This window comes from Schistocerca nitens, chromosome 5 (genome assembly GCF_023898315.1).
Source record: "Schistocerca nitens isolate TAMUIC-IGC-003100 chromosome 5, iqSchNite1.1, whole genome shotgun sequence".
Taxonomy (NCBI): Eukaryota; Metazoa; Arthropoda; class Insecta; order Orthoptera; family Acrididae; genus Schistocerca; species Schistocerca nitens.
Genome location: NC_064618.1, coordinates 381,571,413 through 381,591,375, shown reverse-complemented (window position 1 = coordinate 381,591,375; position 19,963 = coordinate 381,571,413). Strand labels below are relative to the sequence as shown.

General features: G+C 41.8%; 1 protein-coding gene across 1 annotated transcript; it reads right to left on the bottom strand.

Moving 5' to 3' along the window:
• Positions 1-304: 304 nt before the first annotated feature.
• LOC126260485 (putative gustatory receptor 2a) lies at positions 305-1,027 on the bottom strand. The gene has a single exon (XM_049957812.1). The coding sequence runs from the start codon at positions 1,025-1,027 to the stop codon at positions 305-307; it is 723 nt and encodes a 240-aa protein (XP_049813769.1).
• Between the last annotated feature and the right edge of the window lie 18,936 nt (positions 1,028-19,963).

The following is a 19,963-nucleotide window of genomic DNA, read 5'->3' as shown; positions in this document are numbered from 1 at the left end:
GCCTATGGTCATTCAATAATTATGAGTTAATCTCATTGACAGATATTCACACTGAAGTACTGTGAACATTGTATACACAAAACAAACAGATGAAACACATCTTCTTTGATTAATATAGTACAATATCTGCATTAAGATGAAATTACAGTTGTTAGTAGCTAATCTGTAATAGTCGACGAAGAATCATAAGACATTTAAATTTCATTGAATGAAGGAAATTTGTAACGGTAATGAGAACCGATAGCTGTATGGCAGAACTGTGTATGTAACAGTCCTCTCGGGTACGTGTCACTTTATTGCTTGGTTAACATCTACATTCAGCGGCACTGCCACTTTGCTGCTTGCTCGCGCCAGACAGTCCGAACTGGACGAGGATGACGACGTAGGTGGTGACGGTGGCTGTGAAGCTCCTCAGCAAAGACAGGTCGAGCGTGAAGAAGCCCGCTGCGCTGTAGCGCAGTCGACTGCGCGCCATCTGCTCTCCGAAGAGCTGAAGCTCGTCTGGACAGCCGCTTCCAGCAGGCAGCGGTAAGAGCAGAAGTTTCTGCACCAGCCGCTGTGTACTGGCGGTCTCTTGCACGACCATGTCGCTGCTGTAGGCTGTGGTGAGCAGACGCCCAACCATTAGTCCAGTCCACATAGAGAACATGATAATGACTTGATTGCTCGGTATTTCAGGCCACACCACCTTCAAATTTAAGAAGACGACAACATTGATATAAATGTACGTCACGATGCTCACGAAACAGCTGACCACTTCTACGAGATTTTGTATTCCGTAAGCTGCATTGACAGCTTTACTCATTTCAACAAGGAGGCAATATATTTTGCGCAAATTTCGCAGCTGACTCGCGTCTTCCTCTGTCACCATTACTTGATTACAGCAGGGTACATCGTTTCTAGGTCCGTTCACAAGTCTTTGGGCTTCAGAGTGTAGTGACGCAAAGGTCTTCCTGACAAAAAGTTTATCCTCACACTGTAAATCTTTCTCTTCTGGAGTATTACTTAAGAGTTTCGAAATCTTCATGTCAAGATCTCCTTCTGCGTCTTCTGCAGAAAGGAAGAATAACTGCAAAATACACCTGTTCAGCCTTGCAAATCTAATTTTTAATGCCACATTGAGAAGGAAATATTGTAAAATAACGACGTTACTCATGAAGTGCATGACAAAAATAGGCAACAGCAAAGAAAATTTCACAATAGATAACGTGAGCCACATAACATAAGTATAAAAGACCACTGAATAAAAGACGACTGCTACGACACCCCGTATCAAAAGAGTTGCGAGACGTAAGTATGCTGTTTCATCGTCTTCGTACAAAAATGCGTCAACTGAAATAAGTTTTTCGCAGAAACTTTCGACGTGTCTTTGTTTTAAAGTAGAGCTGCGAAGAATACACGTTAAAGCTGCAGCCGTCGCAAAGAAGATATTGCAGGCGTCCGAATACTTTGCGAGACTCTGTACAGTTATATAACTGTCTGGTAATCGCACCACAAGAGCGTAAAGGGCAGAGGAAAGGGTTAGTAGAGCGAGCAGAAAACAATACAGCCTCGCCTTAACTGTAACAGTTATTTTTCCACGCTTCTCGTCAAATGAAACTGGACATGTACCAAATACTTTACACATGAAGAAGAAGTACTGAATTTCTCCATAACGCTTCCATAATACGTCCATTGTTACAGATAAACCGTACTCAAGTTGACCAGCTCGTGGAGTGTGACTTCTTCATAGGTCAAGTCGAGGACGTTACTCACTGTAATTATTGTGATTAAAATTCATCGATTCGCTCGCAGCCATTGCTAACCCTCCAAATAAGATTAACTGACTTGAAATTTTTTTCTAGGAGGTCTTCAAGATAATTATCTTTTTGTCAGAAGCTGTTTGCTCGCACAGCCGCTCAGCTAGCAATATCGTTGCTATTACTCTGTCTCTTGTGTAGTCTAAAACAAATTGGTAGGTAATGTATTACCTTGCGAGGAACAGGAAATCAATCTAGTAATTCAGTTAAGGAAGTAATTAAATTTCTTGTGTAGTGTTGTCACGTATCCTGACATTTCTGTGCTCTTAATTTCTGGAATTTTCCATCAATGCATTACATACCCCAGAGAGTCAGACACAATGGGAGAAAACGCAGTTACAGTTGAGAAGATGGGATGAGAGATATTAATAGAATTTCTATAATATTTAGGAGAGATGATTTTGCAACAGAATCTGATGAGTTGCTGTTTCAAAAAGCTAGACATCAGTGAAGTCTGATCGTAATATGTTCTTAGTAGTGTAGCAATGGCAGGCCTGAGACAGTCTGCACTGTTGCGAGATTCCCCTCTTCCGTTATGACATAACCAGTGCACTGTTCCCAGTTTTCTCCTCTCCCCTACACTTCTGATATAGGACAATTGCCCCGCATATAAAACGGTGGGAAATTTAAAAATAGGTGGGAAATTCAAAACAGCCAACATTTCCCCCCTCTCCTACGATGTTATGGTGGAAGTAGGGCTGTTGACCCATTGTGAAAAACGATGGGGAGCTCAAAAAATTCCAGATGGGCATTATCCTGTTGATGGGAAATGAAAAAATCCAACCTGGCGATCTAATACAGTGACACGTGTATACTAAGAGAGTCTGTACGATGTCAAAACCCAAAATGGCGACCTGAGTGTACTAGGACAAACTGTGTGATGACGCAGTCTAAGATAGTGGTTCAAGATGGCGACCTGAATATACTATGCAGTCCGAATGTTATCACAGTCCAAGTTAGCAATCTGAGATGGCACCCTGAGCATACTACAAAAGACTATATGTCCTCAAAATCCATGATGGCGATCCACGATTGCGACCTGGGAAAATCAGGATGGCATCAATGGTTGCCAGATTTCATATGTTCTAAGTATGAGAGCCCAACCTAAGTTAAAAATTCAATCTTTATGTTTCCCTGTGATATTATAAAAGACTTGCAATACAGTTATGTCCACTTGAGCTATCCTTTAATATATATCACCACTGATTGGCTAACATGGGAACAATAGTGTCCTTATTTAATCAAATACCGCACTGGGGAGGGCCTCGTTCCATGGCAGTGAGCATCTGTATCCATTGACATACCGAACTGTGCTGCTCTCGACTAGGTTGCTGCCACTGCTGCTGTTGCTACCACCCGTGTGCCGTCACATTGACCCTCTACAGTGATCACAGTACTAAAGCGAGGTGGCATGACAGCACAACTGCATTCCTTCTCCAGGCTGCACAGATCTTCCCTCTATCTCCCCTTCCATGCTAATTGCTTGGGTAATAGCCACCACCTCCTTGTCTCCCCTTCCCTCCGGGCAACTCTGGCTTCCATCCACCTGAGCCCAGGATGCATACATTACAAGGTCGCATTCGACCTAGCAGTCATGCAGACTGTGTGATTCTGAACTCACGTGGGGCCAGACGTTTCTGTTATTCACAGCTGAGACAAAGATGTTTTCTCCCAGACAATCTGAAACCTTGAATGAGATTTTCACTCTGCAGTGGAGTGCGCGCTGATATGAAACTTCCTGGCAGATTAAAACTGTGTGCCGGACCGAGACTCGAAAACAGGACCTTTCCCTTTCGCAGGCAAGTTCTCTACCAACTGGGCTACCCAAGCACGACTCACTCCCCGTCCTCACAGCATTACTTCTGCCAGTACCTCGTCTCCTACCTTCCAAACTTTACAGAAGCTCTCCTGCGAAACCTTGCAGAACTAGCACTCCTGAAAGAAAGTATTATGCGGAGACATGGCTTAGCCACAGCCTGGGGGATGTTTCCAGAATAAGATTTTCACTCTGCAGCGGAGTCTGCGCTGATACGAAAGTTCCTGGCAGATTAAAACTGTGTGCCAGACTGATACTCGAACTCGGGACCATTGCCTTTCGCGGGGAAGTGCTCTATCATCTGAGCTACCCATGCACGACTCAAGCACGTACCAGGGGCAGTGAAGAAACAGCCATGTAGACAAGGTCCTGAGTGCACAATCTACCACATAAGACACCACTCATCACAGTGCGGGAAGCCACCACTCCCTGCCCCTCACCAGCTCTGCTGTGTCGTCAATGGCCCAACCTCCCTCAGGTAACTGGTTGAAGGTTGTGGCAATAAACATCTATGCAGCCACCGGCCCGGCCAGGGTACTCACACTGGGTCAACACACAGTCATCTCCTCGCCCACATTCTGAACCGAACTACAAGGTAACTGCACCTCCCTGCCCCTCCATGCAGCCAGCAGCAGCAGTATCATCGTCAACTAGTTGTAGTAATAGTGGTAATAATCCTGTGGCTAGCTGCAGTTCCTTACTCTGTTCATTTAGTGATAATACTAGACATCAGATTAGTAGCACCATATCGAGTTAGAATACTCGATTAATGCAGACGCCCTTGAGGAGTAAATCTCGTTCACTAGGATGGAGAATCCAGCAGGAGGGTACCGTGACGCTGTAGGTTCCCTAAGAGGATGCCTTCCTGTTCTGAAAACGGAGTTCTTCAAGGTTATTAATGATATGTAGTGTCCCACAATTATATGCAGTGCTGTGCTGTGCATCAGACTGTCACACCCCCAAACAGTTATACTGGACTGGTTTTCCAAGATGGACGTCAGAGAGTCAGCTAAGGTACTCCGCCGAATAGTACACCTTGATATCCATACATATGTCTATGATCCAGTAAACTGAGATTTCAGCTATGACAAGCTTCCTAAAGATACAGCAGATAAAAATGCATGTGTTAATGTCAAAAATAAAACCGACAAGGCTTGTTTTGCATGGTCAGTCCTGGATTTACTCTAAAGATTAGCAGCATACATCTCGATTTGACATAGGTATCGACCTTCGTAAGTGTTATAACTTTGACGGTATCAAGTTCCCCTTCAAGATCCAGGACAAACCTAAATTTTAGGGGGACTGATGACCTTCGCTGTTTAGTCCCCCTTAAACATCCCAACAACCACCACCACCACCTAAATTTTAGGTGCAGAATACTGGAATACTGGTTCATGGTTGTGGGCTAGAGAAATGCAAGTTAGATGAGCAGAACAAGTATACAGTCGTCAGACCTTTCCATTTCTCAAAATTTGCTAGTGAGCATAACAAGCACATGAACATGCTGCTATTCTCAGATAAGGAAAATAAGGAGAAAGACAATTATCATTACTGCTGGATCAGGTACATGTCCTGACTCATTTTCTCCCAAATTAGCAATCACAGGTGTAAGAAGCATATTTGCTTAAGGTGTCTCAATGCCATATCCCCAGACAAGATAAACAAAGCACCTAGAAGGTGGCACTTCCGAGGATCCAGTACGTGTTATATTGATAAAATTTAAGAAAGCTCACCATTAGGAGCGTTGCTCGTTTGTGGTGTATGCTGACTTTAAATGCCTCCTCGCTTCTGTAACCCACTGTGAAGGAGACTCTGCAGCCTCACATACTACCTTCACAAAAAACATGTACCAGCATACTACGCTGCATCTTCCTATGATTTGAGCCTTAACTGATACAGATCTTATGTATGGAATAATCCTGGCTTTCGTTGAGCTTGAAAAACTTTCATGGGAGGTTGATAACCTTTACAGCGACAATGTTCCCATGACCAGATCGAAGGAGAGTGAAGATTTGGACAATCAGTTGACTGCCATATTTGTGGGTTACCATTAGATAGAAAAGTAGAAACTCCTCATAAGGACCACTGTCAACTTACGTCGAATTTCTGTGGCGCAGCTCACAATACATGCAACGTGAAGTATCAATCGACGCGACACACACATGTTTTCCTTCATAATTGAAACGCGCCTGACGCTCACTTTCTTATATAACACTTGGCTGACTTCGGCTGGGCGAAAAATCAGGTTAGTGTACTGCCTGAGAGTGTTGAGAAATATATTTCATTCTCCAAAGGAATGACGCCAAGAATTATGCTCCGATCCATTGACTTACTACGTTTCAGGCAGCATCATTCCCGAAACTTGTTGAAACTCTACCTCTGAAGGATATGCACAACACCTGAGCTGCAACTCAGAGAGAAAAGTTTAATGTCGTGTCTATGTAGTGGGTTTTCCCATGCTATATGTGGAGAGTATGGCAAAAATCAGCAAAATCACTTTACCTGCTGTAACTGTGTACTCCAGAAACCTTACAGGCGATGCCATAACAGATGAAGAGTGTGAGCATGCAGTGAATGTTTCTGTAGGAATTTAACACTTGCATTTTGGGAGGATACGTACAGCTTTAGATGGACACAGACGTGCACCTGCTTGCAGATGTTTTCGAGAAATTCCAGAGTGTATGCATGACCACATGACCACATATTCTCTGTATCTCACCTTTTATTGCACAGAACCTGGGTTACTATGCTCAAGAAAACAAGGCAGAGCATTGAACTATTGACCAATGCTGATATGGTTCTTTTCTTTGAGGAGGGGGGGGGAAATCCGTGAGGGCTTTGTCAGTATGTCCATAGACACCCCAAGGCAAATACCCCACATGTGAGTGAGAGGTTCCATGCATCTCTTGATTCATGTTATATCATGTACTTGGATGTCAGTAACATATACGGGCACACCATGAAACAATCACTGCTGATTGGGGATTTCCTATGGGGGCTTGGAGAAAAATGCAAGGGATTGGGTGGAAAAATCTAGGGCATGGAGGCTGATCCTGATGTGGCATATGTGGTGGAGGCAGAACACACATACCCTATTAGTCTGCATAACGTGCATGCTGATTTGCCACTGTGTCCAGAGCAAATAGTTCCATAAGGAGGCTCCACTCCAAAACTGATGACAACACTGGAATAAGTGGACATGCATTATTCACTGTCGTAATCTCCATAAGTGTCTCATATTGGGGATGAGATTGGTTACAATCACTCCTTCAAGCAACCCCCTTGGCTGAACGATTGTATTGATCTGAGGACTTCCAGACCAAATTTTAAACGGGTCACAATATTCAATGAGAGCTTTGTTGCTGAGGAGATGGCGAAGGTTGCAGCAGAGTTTACAAAACCCATCTATGTTGGGTTGTGCTTCATATACCTATGCCAACACCACATGTACCGCCGTCATATGAATTTACAGAGCCTCATTTCGCTGATCCTAAATTACTTTATATGGATACAGATAGTTTTATATATTGGACAAGGACTGCAATCCACATGGCGCATTGAGATACCACAGTGAATGACTGAACACATCTTTATACACCTCTGATAATCCATATGGTATTGTTCCACAGAATGAGAAGGTTATTGGCTTAATGAAAGTCGAGGTGAATGGGTCATCGATTGTGGATTTTATAGGTCTACAAGCAAAAATATATGTGTATCTTATGTTGGAAGATGCCACCCAGAGGTGAGCTACGAGTGTGTGTCGTGCAGCATTGAGAACCCGCTCTATTGAAGACTATTTGCGATGTCTGTACAGTGACATTCACGGTGCTCTGCCACAGCTGCAGCATATGGTGCTGCAAAGTAGTATTTGATCAAGAGGACACGAGGTGAAAACTGTACTGCAATCTAAAGTTGGTCAGTCACCTCAAGACGATAAAAGGACCACTTGTGACAGTGGGACTGAAACTCTCCCATACTCACACTACTCACTTTTGAGAGAGGGGGGGTGGGGGGGTGGGGGGGGACTCTGATTGAGTGAGAGTGAGAGAATGGGAGTAAATGGTACAGAATAATACGACCCTTTTATCATAGTGTAACTAATTGTGTCTTCATGTGTGTTTTGTGTAAATATTTATTTATTTATGGATACTATATGTGTGATGAATGTGTACTGTGTACACTTGTAAATATGTATACATGTATACCCTGTAAAAAGATATCTGCACACCATGTTTATAGACAAGAATTTTAAAATAACTATGCACCATAAGTGTCAACAAAAATTACACTTGTAAAAAAATATCTCTGTACCATGTGCATTGATGCCCATCGCAAATATATATATATATATATATATATATATTGCATGTCATGTAAATAGAATAGCTTTTTCTCACTTGCTGCTAGCTGTCCAAGTCTGATGATTAGTTTTTAAGTGCAGATGTTTTTTTTATAACTTCCATGCAACTACTACTAATGGGATTGTTATAGTGTAAAAATGAAATTATCTCAGCATTAGTCTTTAGCATAGATTTATATATCTGAAAACTGTAAATATATGAAAGCATCTATGCATTAGTTTGTAGTGTAGATTTATATATCTGAAAATTGTAAATATTTCAACTAGTGAATCTTTTGTTATTGTATAAAAAAGTCTCTCTGCACTGGATATTACAACCAAATTTTACCTCAAGAACTAAACTGTATCTCAAGAATCAAAGAGTATCTGTGAGAATTTATTTGTTGTTATTTATAGAAAAACCTATGCCAATTGTATATGTAAAGGATGTGCAAGACGCAAATGGCATTAGTTTCGAACATGAATGTGAAGTTTAAAGTGGAAGATAACGAAAAATATAGAATGGTTGCGTGGCATTACGTCTATTTGGCAGCGAGAACTGGCCTATAGGAGCAGGAAGCACATGATTGTGCCCACTTTGAAAGACGTATAGCAAACATATCTAAAATGATATCATCTGTACCTGAGGAAAACCGTAGACACAGTAGCTGAGTAGCTGGAAAAACTGTATTCTGTGAAAGTGGGAACAAGGTGAAAAATCATACCTAGATTTTGAGATAAAAAATCAATTATTTTTCATCCAGCTTAAAAGTAATTTTACATTTTCATAAGCAGACACATCACTATTTTCACGCATATTCTCCTTTCAGAGTTGGTGGAGAACAAGATACGCACAGAATTCCAGAAGTTGAATAGCTGCAAATTTGAAGATTCGACACATACACATGATGATGGGATCCATGTGGTCAAATAGTCAAAGCGACATCACCATATCTTTATAGGGTATACATGGATCAGCCCAGTGAATCCTATCCTGCATGTCCTAAACACTTCACACTCTTCCATGTTTAATACACTTCACATCCTTGAAAGACCTTGATGTTGCAGTATTTGCTGAGAATGTCTCTATTATTGCGGCACCTTCTGTGTGTGCTATGAATGCAATAGCTTTAAACATGAACTGTCTGCACTCATCATCATAGAAACCCTGAGCATCTGCAATTATGTTCACACATTCAGATACCATTATGAATAGCTCTGGGTACAGCAAAGCACTTGTTCATTTATACAGCTTGTTGCGAGACACCATTGAGCGGGCATTAGTTAATCACATGGTCATGCAGAACTAGAGCAGGCATTGCAGTGTGTTTTGGGAAATCTGCCAAAGATTCAAATTCAATTCGTACATCTATAGGTCCAGATGTAATTATCTCGTTCTGTTTTGAGCAGTGTATTACTATGATTGGGGTCAGCTTCTTGAATTTCTGAGGTCTGACTAGACATCCATCTTCTTCATCGTAGTGTGAAGCATGGAACCTAGCAAACATGTCATAAGCTACATTGTATACATTTTCATTCCACTGCATGTATAAGTTATATGGGTAGAATTCGGAGTTCACGTAGACTCTGGCATTAGTTAACATGCAATTGTCAAATTTAGTGAAACCATTTGCTATATTTTCTCTTCTACTGGTCTGAAACAAAAGTATGATGAACCTTGGCGTCTCCAATTCAGTATAGATTTCAACAGATCACGTCTGTCTGCTTGCACTCGGTAGCACCATGTACTCGAAAACCTCTCGTGAACAGATAGATAATGATAGAAACACAATGGCATTCAGAACTTTCTAAAGTTTCAAATGCTACTAATCCGATACGGTGATGAGTGACATTTCCCATATTATTTTGTTGATGGTGATCTTGTTCACCTCTTGAGCTGCTGGAATGTATGAGACGCACTCCATACTAGAATAAGTCAGTGTTTGGCATTCAGAACAATTTACTGCATGTCCACAAAATATACCAAAAGCAGTGTTAAAGGTATGCAGGTACATGCAGTAAATCTCTCGTACTCTTCAACTGTTCTATACACCGGCTCGTTTATGAATCAAACAGCATATTCTAAATTGTTTAAATCGGAAGAAAAATAAGAGACATATGTTGTAAGAGTTGATGTTACTCCTACATTGCGTATGCAGTAAATCTCGGCCCCATTAAGTTCAGGAATGCTGAAGTATTATTTGTAAGGTTGAATGGCACTGTAGCAGCACCATCCCTTTTTTGTAAGTGATCCATCAAGATACATGAAACTCCTGCCTGGTGGGGTGGGGGTTGAAGCTTCTTGGTGTTGGATGACAATCCTAATTTCATCATTCTTATGAAATGTGGTTGATGTGTAAGGTTTTTGGATGAAGTATTCTTGTTGTACAATATTCCTACTCTCTTCATATTACACTGATCTAGTTATATCGAACGTCGTCGTTGTACGGTTTCAGACCAACTGATTTAAGAAATTTTACTTTGCATGTGCTATCACATTGCTGTTCTGTTGTGAAGTGCCATGCTGTGCATTGTGCACATTTGTTTTATACCTTATGCCCATCCTGTATTCGTTGACAATATGGGGACGCTGCAATCCCTGACTGGTTGAAAATTGCCACCAACACTTCTGCTCCGGCAAGTTGAAGGTCGTCCCTTTTGCTTCCAACAGGTCCCGGCTGGTTGAAGGTCGTCGCCGCCACTTCCCAGTTTCTGCTTGTTCAAAGTCACTTTAGATGTAGGCGTACAATGATTTTCTCACTAAGAACGTTGACAGGTTGATCATCCTCGTCCACAGTAAGCAGCTCCAATATCTGACCTGTGACTGGGTCGCAACGATCGTATACCTTGTTAGAACTAATAAGAATCCGTAAATCGTATGAATCAATCTGTTGCTGAGGTAAGAGTTTGCTGCAATGTTAACATTCAACATGGATTGTACTGACGAGAAATATATCCACTGTCTGTTCGGATCTGTAAACTTTATTAGAATCCTTCTTCAAAGCCTGTCCTTTGTGAAACCTGATAAGCACAACCACTTTTCTAGACCATTTTAAACCTCGTTTAAATCGTCAATATTGTATACACCAGAATCTGTTTCCACAATTTATTTTCCATCATTAATTTCCATATGATGTTTGTTGTTCGCCTCTGTGATATTCTGAATGCTATTGTATGTCTCCAGTCCAGTCAGCACAATACTCCACTTCCTGTTGCTTAAATCAGTCAGTGGGAAGAAACTCTCACGTAATACTGTCGATCGTTCTTGTAAAGTCAAAGTGTAAAACACTGCACCTTAACTTTAAGTGATACGTGGGTGCTTAATGTACCTTCTCACATACGAGGCGTATTCGGAAAGTAAGGCCCAATTAGGTGCAAAATGGAAAACACTGTGGAAATCCGATGGAACGTTGCACAGATGTGTTAGGTAGTGTATTTAGTGTGCCTGGCGATCGCTTCAAGTCGCTCTTTTGAGTTAAGAGCTCAAAGGAATCACTTAGAAATGCCTAAAACAATAGTGTATCCCGCCAAGTACGTGGACCTGGTGAGAGATTTCGCCTGAAGCTGTGCAGCCCACATAACATAACTGTCATGCGTTTCTTTCTTCAAGGCAGCTTTCAGCCGTATTCTGCAGGGGCAATTAAGACGCTCCTGCAGCGTTTTCGATGGGAAGTGTTTGATCACCCACAACACAGCCCGTAATTGGCTCCCTCCATTGTTAATCACTTCTCACATGAACCTCTGGCTACGAAGACAACATTTTGGAACAAATAACGAAAGGCAGACCAGCGTAGAGAATTGGCGGAAAGCATAGGCGGCTGCATTCTGCGGTGAGGGTACTAGACAGTTTGTACAACGCCACGACAAATGTCTAAGTGGGAGCGGCAACTGCTTAGAGAGGTAAATGGAAGATGTGGCTAACTGTTGCGAATATATATAAAAAAAAAATCCTCACTGTGGTTTTCGTTTCGCACCCGATCGGACCTTAATTTGCGACCAGCCCTCGCACATGCTTCTTCATAAACATTAGGAGGAACATGATACGCAGATGCCCACATAAGTAGGTATTATTTCTTGGTGGTGATGAGAATTGTGGAACATAGGTCTTTTATCGGTATACAGTATCGTTGTAACTCTTCTCCTGACTGCAGGTCTCTAAATGAGTCGAAATAGTAGACGTTATTTGTATTTTTCTTAACATGTGTTCCTGGTCCCCCGCTACATCTAAATTCACAATTCCACATTCGCCGGATTTCCACATACACTACTGGCCATTAAAATTGCTACAACAAGAAGAAATGCACATGATAAACGGGTATTCATTGGACAGATATATTATACTAGAACTGACATGTGATTACATTTTCACGCAATCTGGGTGCATAGATCCTGAGAAATCAGTACCCAGAACAACCACCTCTGGCCGTAATAACGGCCTTGATACGCCCGGGTATTGAGTCAAACAGAGCTTGGATGGCGTGTACAGGTACAGCTGATCATGCATCTTCAATACGATACCACAGTTCATCAAGAGTAGTGACTGGTATATTGTGACGAGCCAGTTGCTCGGCCACCATTTACCAGACGTTTTCAATTGGTGAGGGATCTGGAGTATGTGCTGGCCAGGGCAGCAGTCGAACATTTTCTGTATCCAGAAAGGCCCGTACGCGACCTGCAACAAGCGGTCGTGCATTATCCTGCTGAAATGTACGGTTTCGCAGGGATCGAATGAAGGGTAGCGCCACGGGTCGTAACACATCTGAAACGTAACGTCCACTGTTGAAAGTGCCATCAATGCGAACAAGAGGTGACCGAGACGTGTAACCAATGGCACCCCATACCATCACGCCGGGTGATACGCCAGTATGGCGATGACGAATACATGTTTCCAATGTGCGTTCACCGCGATGTCGCCAAACACAGATGCGACCATCACGATACTGTAAACAGAACCTGAATACATCCGAAAAAATGACGCTTTTCCATTCGTGCACACAGGTTCGTCGTTGAGTACACCGTCGCAGGCGCTCCTGTCTGTGATGCAGCGTCAAGGGTAACCGCAGCCATGGTCTCCAAGCTGATAATCCATGCTGCTGCAAACGTCATCGAACTGTTTGTGCAGATGGTTATTGTCTTGCAGTCGTCTCCATCTGTTGACTCAGTGATCGAGACGTGCCTGCGCAATCCGTTAGAGCCATGCTGATAAGATGCCTGTCATCTCGACTGCTAGTGATACGAGGCCGTTGGGGTCCAGCATGGCGTTCCGTATTACCCTCCTGAACCCACTGATTCCATATTCTGCTAACAGTCATAGGATCTCGACCAACGCGAGCAGCAATGTCGCGATACGATAAACCGCAATCGCGATAGGCTACAATCCGACCTTTATCAAAGTCGGAAACGTGATGGTACGCATTTCTCCTCCTTACACGAGGCATCACAACAACGTTTCACCAGGCAACGCCGGTCAACTGCTGTTTGTGTATGAGAAATCGGTTGGAAAGTTTCCTCATGTCAGCACGTTGTAGGTGTCGCCACCGGCACCAGCCTTGTGTGAAAGCTCTGAAAAGCTAATCATTTGCGTATCACAGCATCTTCTTCCTGTCGGTTAAATTTTGCGTCTGTAGCACGTCGTCTTCGTCGTGTAGCAATGTTACTGGCCAGTAGTGTAGTTTTCGGTAATGTATCCTGCGTAAACACACCATGGAATCTTGGAAGGTGGATTCTTCCTAACGGACTTGAGCAGATCTGTATGTGTAAGTGGTCTGGCAGTAGAGTAGTTTGTAAGTGGTCTGTTGTATAGGATAGCTAACGGGCTTCTTTTAATTTATGAAGAGACCTAATTCTTACTTGTATGGTTTCAGGTGTAGTCCTTTTTCGATGGCTGCTGCTTCCTTCCATCATGTTGTGATGTCTTCTTGCTTTCTCTAGCTGCTCCTGGGAGTTCTGTGCATTCGTGACTCTACTGGTAATAGCTGCAGCATCTCCAGCCAGTGAACCTTTAGCTGAGCTACCTGTGAGGGCAGGAAAGGGGAAGCGGATAATACCGCCTGATGTCTTGGGTATCGGCAAAGCCTGGGGTGCTTCAATCGGTCCTTTATGCTGCAAGGCACTTTTAGCTGCATATGTTGCTGTGAGGATACAGTTTTTGAGACAGTCCTTCTTATTCCTCATCGTTGTTTTCTTCTTCTTCTTCTTAAGCGCAAGACGTGCAGCATTCGTAACTCGGTTGAAACCCAAGCCCAATTTCATTTACAACGCCTAGTTTTAACACCTATAAACGCTACAACGCGCTGTCCTATACCAATATCCTTGCTCTCTCGTATTGTCCTGGCTGTATCAGCTAACATTTTCGTAACTCGGTTGAAACCCAAGCCTAACTTTACTTCACCACGCATGTTTTTATTAACTATAAACGCTACAATGCGCTGTCTTATACCATTATCCCTGCTGGCACGTATTGCCTTGGCTTTATCAGCTAACATTCGATCATGATGTGAAGCGCTCGGATAACTTTTGTGTTTTGCTTGTGCCATGTCGTGTACTAAACACATCTCGTCAACCAAGGTAAATCTCCTTCTGTCTTATACCATTATCCCTGCTGGCACGTATTGCCTTGGCTTCATCAGCTAACATTCGATCATGATGTGAAGCGCTCGGAGAACTTTAGTGTTTTGCTTGTGCCATGTCGTGTACCAAACATCTCTCGTCAACCAGGTTAATCTTCTTATCGCCACGAAGCTTTGATCCAGGTCCACAATAGTTATATTCTCAAATGTGCAATTCAACTGGAAGTTTGTCGACAATTCCAGCACCTCTTATAATGTGTCTCCTATATTGCGTGTGTTATGCTACTGTGTTGGTTGTGTACTGTGCACTCCATTATATAGCAAATTGTCAGTGTGAATCCAGCTGTTTTGTGTTGCAGGAAAACATCATTTAATAAGTGCTCTATTTTCCTGACATCTTATGACACGCCCTATAAGAAATGTTTGGTTCTGAGCTCTTCTGCCGGCCTCTGTCGCCGAGCGGTTCTAGGCGCTTCAGTCCGGAACCGCGCGACTGCTACGGTCACAGGTTCGAATCCTGCCTCGGACTTGGATGTGTGTGATGTCCTTAGGTTAGTTAGGCTTAAGTAGTTCTAATTATAGGGGACCGATGACCTCAGATGGTAAATCCCATAGTGCTCAGACCCATTTGAACCATTTGAGCTCTTCTGCATTTCCTCCGTACAAAGGCATCCTGAAATTTCAGTGCCACTGCCGTCCTTTAAGATGTAATTTCTGGGAACTGTTCTATGCCCTTTGGAAACTGTGAATATCTCATTTGACCAGTTTTGGGGGTATGATTTCCAAATGCTGTCTTGTGTTTTGAGATATGTACCAACTCAACTACAATAAATTTCTGCGTACATGTACCCAGCATTTTAATGCGATAGTACACTGAATCCATGAGTCCATGAACATCGATTGGTCTCATTTTTATTGTGCTATGTCTGGTTTGATTATACTATGCAATTATTTCTGGGAGGATATCTATCCATTTCCATGGGCTGCGGAAATTAAAATGCATCCACATTTGACCTTTTATTGTTCTCTTCAGACGTTCTACGATACTCTCCTTCAGGTGGGTGAATGTTGAGTATTGATATATTCCATACCGCACATCAGAGTCTTGAAATTCCAATTATAAAACTCTCCACCGTGATCAGTTAGGAGGTTGTCTGGGCATTGATTCCTCCCTGACTGCAACAGACACTCAAACACCTGTGTCTCAAATGCCACGAGCATACACTGCAGTGAGGATATAGTTTTTGAGACAGCCCTTCTTAGTCTTCATCTTTGTCTTCTTCTTCTTCTTTTTCTTCAGCGCAAGACGTACAGAATTCGTAACTCGGTTGAAACCCAAGCGCTACTTCACTTTACCACGCGTAGTGTTATCAACTATAAACGTTGCAATGCGCTATCCTATTCCAATATCCTTGCTCGTACATATTGCTTTGGCTTGATCCCCTAATATTCGATTACGATGTGACATGCTGGTAGATCTTTTATGTTTTGCTTGTGCAATGTCTTGTTCCAAACACGAATGAGTGACATCTATTATATTATATTCAAGAATGTCGCTTTCGAAAATCATTGTCGAATACGAAAATACTTCCGATTTGACAGGCTTAGACGGTTTGAAAACTTCTACCTAAGTGAGACATGTTCTCAAATCCCAAAGCAACGGACATGAGGTAATGCAAACCTTACTATTGCCTTCAGGAAAGTTAATATAAATTTAAAACATATTTACGAGGCACTTTTAGGAACTTACGCGATATTTAATGAATTTCCAACTTCATGCGAAGATTTCTGGAATCATATGTAGCACAACGTTTTGGATATCGATTATCTGTGACAGTTGGGTGATGGCTACTACTGGCGGAACTTTCAGGAGGTTTCCTTAAGATATGTTGACATGTACATACATAGCCGGCCACGGTGGTCTAGCGGTTCTAGGCGCTCAGTCCGGAACCGCGCGACTGCTACGGTCGCAGGTTCGAATCCCGCCTCGGGCATGGATGTGTGTGATGTCCTTAGGTTGGTTAGGTTTAAGTAGTCCTAAGTTCTAGGGGACTGATGACCACAGATGTTAAGTCCCATAGTGCTCAGAGCCATTTGAACCATTTGTACATACATAGAAACAATAGGGTACTTACATCATTAAACAACATTCTACGTTTTCGTGCACATCCACCTAGTCAGTCCGAGAGGGAAGGCAGAACATCATCTGTGTGTCGACTTGAAAATGCAGACGCTTGACAGTAGTTTTAAATCTCATACTAGTAGATTTGAAGCACCCATCAAAAGTATCGTGGACTTCAATACTTAGTTTTGAGGTTAGTCAACGAGTAAAGTGCAAGGGATGATGCAATATGTAACGACATGACGATAAAACATAACGTCATCGAAATGCACAAGGTTATTTGGGAGAAACGACTTTTGATGAGGTTAATGCACTGGGAAAGAGACCACTCGAAGAAGCATTTGAATCTGTTACAGAATCGTTTATTTCATTGGGTTCATTGTAGTATGTATAAACTGATGGGGCTGATAGCTGACACTTTTATGCTGAATGTCAATAACTTCAACACTGCTGTACTGACCATCTAGTAATAATGATTTTATGCAGCGTCGGTTTCTCTTTCCTGTGTGCTCTGGTCATTTGTAGTATTTCACTACACATCTCCAGATCTTTTGGATGAAAATTGTACTGTCTTTGAGTGGTTTAGGAAAATGATATTCAGTACACTTGGTGTTCTTTGAAATTCCTTATCGCCTCTCTCTATTGGTTTTTTTCATTCAACCTTACAGGATGTATGTCCAACATGTATGTTTTTTCAACAATGACACGGAATGTTTTGTCTATCCTAGCATTGCTGTGACAGTGACTAGCAATAGCATCATTGTCATCATTATGTAATTTCACTGACAGTTCATCAAAAGATTCAGTAATTGATTCGGAGTTTTCTCTCAGTGTCTGCTCTCAATCCAAATGCCCTAACCTTAGTAGCTGTAACGTCTCTCGAACAGCCTTCTGTGCAGTAATGATCTTATGCTTAGTTGATGTCTTATTATACACTAAGTGGGCTGTTTCTCAGGCTGCACATTTCTCTCAACCTTTACAGTGAAGTGATGTACTTTCAATGCCATCAATCTTTACATCTAAGTCATCTACTTCTTTCTCAGAATGATCTGGATGTATGTCTCTAGTTTCTTAACCCCTAGCATTTAACTTGTTGATCAGTCTGAGAAGGGTCTGGACATACGCCTGTAGCTCCTTAATTTCCATTTTCCATGTATATACAGACTCATTTTGTGTGTGTGCACACCAGTCCTCTCAGGCTGCGGGCCTGACATACATGCGAACTTGTCCATGGTGCAATTAATGCTAACATACTGATCACCTTTTTCATAGCACATAAAGAAACTCCCGGAAGTTCCATCTATACCTACTGTCATTCAGTTTTCTTGATTTATCAATTATGAGAAACCTGTACTGTGAGTGATTCCAGCAATTTGCACATTGGATGACATGTCGGTTCCTATATGCACCTGGTAAATGTGTTTTAAAGTCAAATTGTCTTGTTTGGAAGCTATAATGAGATTTGCATTGTCCCTCACCAACTGTTTCTGGGTTCCAGTATATGTTGAGTCGAATAAAGTGTGTCGACGCCCATATGAAGATCAAAACAGAAATATCGTATAATTTGATTCTGGTTTTCCAAAGCAACATTGTCAAATATGAACACTGTGTTTGGGTTTACTTTTTCTGGCAGGAGGATTTTTACTGCTTTGAGTGAGTGTAATGTATGTTGCACCATATACACTCTGTAGTATCTTTCGCAGTAGCTGGTGCTTCAGCTGAAACAGTGTTTTTGAAAATGCACATACATGCTCAAAGCAGACTTCATCTGGGTGTGTTAATAGTGACATGAGAACACTTGTCTTGGTGCAGTGTAATGGACCTACTATCATCGCTTGTATATTATCTTGTAGGAGTATCCCAGTCTTGTTCTTCTGGTCTTCTTCCACACCACCTCAGGACCAGTCACTTAAAACAAAGCCCTGATGCTTCACCCACCCTGGCGTAATACTGACTACATCAGGTTTTGTATGCAATGGGCTTTTATAAAAAAAATGAACATTTATAATGATAATAATAATAATAATAATAATAATAATAATAATAATAATAATAATATGTGCAGTCACTATAACGCAGTATCTAACCAACTGAGCTACAATGTCTACACCTTACAATATATAATGACAAAGTAGTTGAATAAGAAAAACAACAAAGATTTGTAATAATATTTTTATTTGCTAACACAACAGAAATGGTACACGTTGGTAAGAATTCACTGGCTCAATTTTCACAACAGTGCAGCAATTTTCGAATAAAGGTCTCTTGTAAGTACAGACTTCTTCATGTATTCCTCGAGGCCTGGGAAAAGAATAGGCCTCTGGTATGTTCTGCCAGTCGTAAAAGGCGACGAAAAGAACAAACCACTAATAGGGCTAACCCCCCTTTTAGTGTGATTAGTTCGTTCAGGACAGAACTAAAGAAGCCTCGGACAAGCGCCGTCATGGTCGGGGACGACGCTTGAACCCTATGCCCGCCCACAATGGTAACGACACCGCTAGCCAACTGGAAAATGATTTAAATCCAAATAGAGGTGTTTTGCAGGATATGCTTCCTGCAACCACCCTAGAAGGAAAACAAAGACAGAGGATGAGATGGTCAGATGAAGTTAATCGACACCTCATGTTCTGTTATTACCAAGCAACAAACCTAGGAACCAACACAACTGGATACAGATCACAAGTATACACAACATTTATTACCAGATACCCAGAATTAAAATTTTTAACAGAACAACGACTAGCTGATCAGATCCGTGTAATAATAAAAAATAACAGGATACCCCAGTCAGAATTAGAAAACATCAAACAAGAAGTACAACAAATACTGGAACAAAATAATGTGCAATCAGAAGAAGAAGAAAATACAGTAATGGACTCAAACATCCCAGAGCAAACAAACAAAGAACAACACGCACCAATTAAACAATCAGAGGAAAACGAAATCTTAAGACAGCCACCAGAACAAGCACAAATAGAACACAAAGTGACACAGATGCTAGATATAGAAGAAAAATTTCAGCTAACATATATAGAATACAAAGACACAAATACAGACATAAGACCATTCTTGCATAGACCACCAAATAACCCACAAGTCGAAACAACAATAAAAACTATCAACACAATCATACACAACAAAATAAATGAAAACACAACTATGGAAGAGTTAGAACTACTGGTTTATATAGGAGCACTCACTACACTAAATATACACACTAGACAGAGATCAGAACCAACCAACACACAGAAGAAACCCACAAAACCAGCATGGCAACACAGGCTACAGATCAGAATAGAAAAACTGAGAAAAGAC

Coding starts and splice junctions, on each gene's coding strand:
- LOC126260485 (XM_049957812.1), bottom strand. CDS start 1,027: ATGAAGATTTCGAAACTCTTAAGTAATACTCCAGAAGAGAAAGATTTA.